This window comes from Gekko japonicus, unplaced genomic scaffold, assembly GCF_001447785.1.
Source record: "Gekko japonicus isolate JY-2015 unplaced genomic scaffold, Gekko_japonicus_V1.1 scaffold1533, whole genome shotgun sequence".
NCBI classification, from domain to species: domain Eukaryota; kingdom Metazoa; phylum Chordata; class Lepidosauria; order Squamata; family Gekkonidae; genus Gekko; species Gekko japonicus.
This window is the reverse complement of record NW_015163649.1, coordinates 345481-349380: the sequence shown is the minus strand read 5'-3', so window position 1 is coordinate 349380 and position 3900 is coordinate 345481. Positions and strand designations below refer to the sequence as shown.

General features: G+C 52.0%; 1 protein-coding gene across 1 annotated transcript in view; it reads left to right on the top strand.

Annotated features, from left to right (window-relative positions):
• PIK3CD (phosphatidylinositol-4,5-bisphosphate 3-kinase catalytic subunit delta) overlaps positions 1-3900 on the top strand; it is a 57294-nt gene that overhangs the window by 20733 nt on the left and 32661 nt on the right. The window contains exons 7-8 of the mRNA XM_015407670.1: positions 204-293; positions 1054-1275. Coding sequence (XP_015263156.1) covers positions 204-293; positions 1054-1275 — 312 coding nt within the window. The remainder of the gene's footprint in view (positions 1-203; positions 294-1053; positions 1276-3900) is intronic.

Below are 3900 nucleotides of genomic sequence, written 5' to 3'. Positions count from 1 at the left end.
TTGACCCTGTGTCTGAATGAGGCCGCAGAATCAGTTCTGCACAAGACCACAACCAGTATATTTCTCCGTTGGTTTTTTACAAAATTCTTTCCTAGAACTACAACATAAGAGAAATCCGGTGGTTGTTGTGCATTTCTGCTAAACGCCAGTTGTTCTCCCTGTCTCTGCTCTTCTTTCTCTCTCCCCTCCTTCCACCCCACTAGCCGACTTCTACCTCCCTGTGGTTGCTGGAACAGCCCTACTCGATTGATTTGGTGCGAGGCTGCAAGGTGAACGCGGATGAGCGGATGAAGGTAGGATTTCTCGGCTAGACGCACTGCGGCTTCTCCTCTTCCTGCTCTGCTGTTGTTTACTGCTCAGTTTTTAGAAAGGGGGGGGTTAGTGTAGATCGAAAGCCAGAAGTCATGTGATAACACCCCCGCGAGCCCCCAGATGCTGGTTTCATTCAGCTCTCTGTTAACCTTGAAACCTCAGCAGAGGAAGTTGAGAGGCACCGTGCAGTATGCAGAAGGCGAGTTCTTAGAAACTTCAGGCCTCCGGTTATGTGTGAGCGCTTTTTTGAAAGTTCTTCGGCATCTTAAAGAACAGTCGCCCTGCCGGTAGAAAACGGGGGCGTCGGCAGGGCTAGAACTCTAGTTTCTAACGGGCTACTTGTTTACGTGCAGGGAGAATTAAAAAACAACACAGGTAAAAAAGGTAAAGGTTCCCTTGCTTGAAAGCCAGTTGAATCTGACTCTAGGGTTGCGGTGCTCATCTCCGTTTCAAAGCCGAAGAGCCAGCGCTGTCCGAAGACGCTTCCGTGGTCATGTGGCCGGCATGACTAAACACCAAGGCGCACGGAACGCTGTTACCTTCCCTTCTTAACCACTTGAGCCACCGCAGCTCCTAACAACACAGGAGACGGAATTAAAAAAGGACATTCCCGACTCTTCCAGTGCTAGGGATCCTGCAGTTGTTTCTTCTGCTCCTGTTATCTGTTATCTCTTTCCTCGGCTCTGTTCTCTGCTTATGAGGCTGGACCGAAAGCCCACCATTGGCCTTCCTCCTTTGCAGCTGGTGGTCCAGGCCGGCCTCTACCACGGCAACGAGATGCTCTGCAAAATGGTGTCCAGCTCCGAGGTCAACGTTTGCTCGGAACCGACGTGGGGTCAGAGGCTGGAGTTCGAGATCAACGTCTGCGACCTTCCCCGCATGGCGCGGCTCTGCCTGGCCCTCTACGCCGTGGTCGAGAAGGCCAAGAAGGCCAGGTCCACCAAGAAGAAGTCCAAGAAAGCCGTAAGTCTTCTGCTGTGAACGGCGACCTTTATTTCAGGAGCCGCTCTCGAGTCTCGGTTTGAGTCCAGTAGCATCACAAGAGAAAAATAAGATGTTGGTGGGGGTGTAAGCTTCTGAGAGTCATATCTGATGAAGGGGGCTGAGTCTCTCGAAAGCTCACGTCCCGAGAATCTTCTTGTTCTCAGAGCAGTGTTCCCTCTAAGCTGAGTCAGTGTGAGCCACCTCACTGATTGTTAGCCTCCAGCTCACACATTTTTGTCTTTGCTCAGGGAGGACAGGGCTCCAGAGCAATTGAACTGATGCAGTAGCCAGATTGCTCACTCACAACTTTAATGTCAGCAGCTCACAGACAATGCTGCTCCCTGTGGAGTCCTGTGAGCAAAAATTCTACTTTGTGAGTGACTGGCATTAAAGCTGTGAGCGAGCCATTTGGGTACTGCATAAATTAGTCTGCTCTGGAGCCCTCCTTCCTGAGCTAAGGCAAAAATGTGTGAGCCGGAGGCTAAAAAACTGTGAGCTAGTTCACACTCACTCAGCTTAGAGGGAACACTGCTCACAAAGTAGAATTTTTGGCTCACAAGACTCCACAGCTTAGAGGGAGCATTGCTCAGAGGGGGCTACTGGACTCTGTCGCGGGCAGCGGCTAGAAAGGTTCTCTCATGGCTGCTGCCACCACTCTGGCATGGGTCTCCTCGGAAAGGCCCAGAGCACCCACCCTACCCCTTTATACACTCCTTTTCCATAGGTTTCCCCTTTCTACGTGACCGAGTGAGGCCTGAGGACCCAGACAGAGTAACAAACTAGTTTTATTAAAGAGATTTAATAACAACCGTAGTTCTAAAACATGTAGAAAAAATGAGCACAGTAACAGTAGGTAAAGCCAGCAAAATAAGAAACCCTAATGTGTCTGACTCTAGGTTCCTAGCCTCCTCTAGGCACCTGGTCTTAGACTAACCCACCCCTTTTGGATGAGGGATCCCTCTTTCTGCAGCAGCCTAACACCAGCTCTGCTCCCCAGTGGTGAACCCCCTCCCACTTTGGGCAAGGCCTGTCATCTCTTCAACCCAGGCACCACCCTCTGCTCCTCTGCTGGTGCAAGTTTTCCCTCCAAAATCCCCTGTTAACCAATCACAGGGTCCAGAGGGAACCAGGGAAATGTAGGCCCTGATAGCTACTCCAATACAGGCTTCTCTGGGGCCACTAGGCCTCCCCAGAGCCTGTAGGCCACACCACGATAGGCCCGGGATCATGACAGACTCAAATCAAACTGTTCTCCTGCAGACCAAACAGGGCTGCCCTCTGAAACTGTCAAAAATCTTGGTGCTGTAAACCCGGGGAAGAACAAACCGGTTCACAAGCCCGGAAACCAGGACCTGTTTGAACCGCCTGCTCCTGTCTGCACTGTAAACCTGGATTGGTTTAATCCCTCTTTAATAACTGTCATGATGTCCCCAGAGAATCTGACCAGGAAGGAGTCCAACAATTCAGCAGGCTTGGGCCGAGTACGAGTTTTATTTTTCATTGTACAGCGTTTATACACTACCTATGTGTGCCCCTGAGAGCACCGAGGCGGCGAACAAATCAAAACACGTATCGTAAAAATTGCACTCTTAAAACAACGAAACTCCCCACGTCATTAAAACAATTCAAACCAGAACTAAACGATTAAAAGTGCGGCCGCTCGGCCTGAATTCAGCAGGGGCCAGGCCGGACCGATCAAAAGTGCAGCCGCTCAGCCTGAATTCAGCAGGGGCCAGGCCGGACTCGAGAGGCTGATGGGATCTTATTGACTTCCGGATTTTGCTGGGTTCAAAAGTGGCAGTTCTGGGCGTCTGCAGGGCAGCTCTGCCAAGCAGAAAGGATCAGACGGGCTGCTCCTTCTGTCTAAAAGCCCCCTCAGAGGGGCAGAGGTGAAGTATGCGGTGCCAGGATCCCTGGCACGACTCTCTAGTGCCATAACCAGCCCTGGAAGCTGAAGCTGATGTGTAGAAGTTTTGGCTAGAGCGCCCCTCCCCACTTGGATGTGTCTCATTCTGAGCTGCCATTGCTGGAAAAATTCAAACTGGAAAGGCCTGAAGCCGTTTGGCCTGGAACGGCCTCCTTGCCTGGGAGTCAGGGAGGTGCCTGAGAACGACACACCACCGAGAAAAAAAAGACAGGAGCTCTGGGCAGGCGGACAAGTCCGGCTCCTTGCGCTTTCTTGCCGGTCACGTGCTGAGTCATGCGGCAGCTGTCCGCTCACGTGCCGAGTCATCGGCTTCTTGGGTTTCCTCAGCGTTCTGCGCTTGCTCGGCAGCCGGCTTTTCTTTTCCCTGTGCGTTTCGGCCTCGGTCATTTCTGATAGTATTTCCAGAAGACTCCCCCCTCCTTTGGACATGTGCTGGAAATGAGCACTGCAGAAGAAAATAGACAAAACACGTGTGGGGCTGGCCTGGTCTTGCAAATCCCATTTACAGTCCAAACCAACGTCTGCTTGTCACTGCTTCAGCCATTGTGATACGAATCCAGGTTTGGCGAGGGCGCTGCGAATTCTTTGATACTGCCCAGGGGTCATTTCCTGCGGGAGCACACAGGAGCGGAGCTCCGGCAGTAAGGAGCCGGGGGGGGGCACAGTCAGAGCAAGAA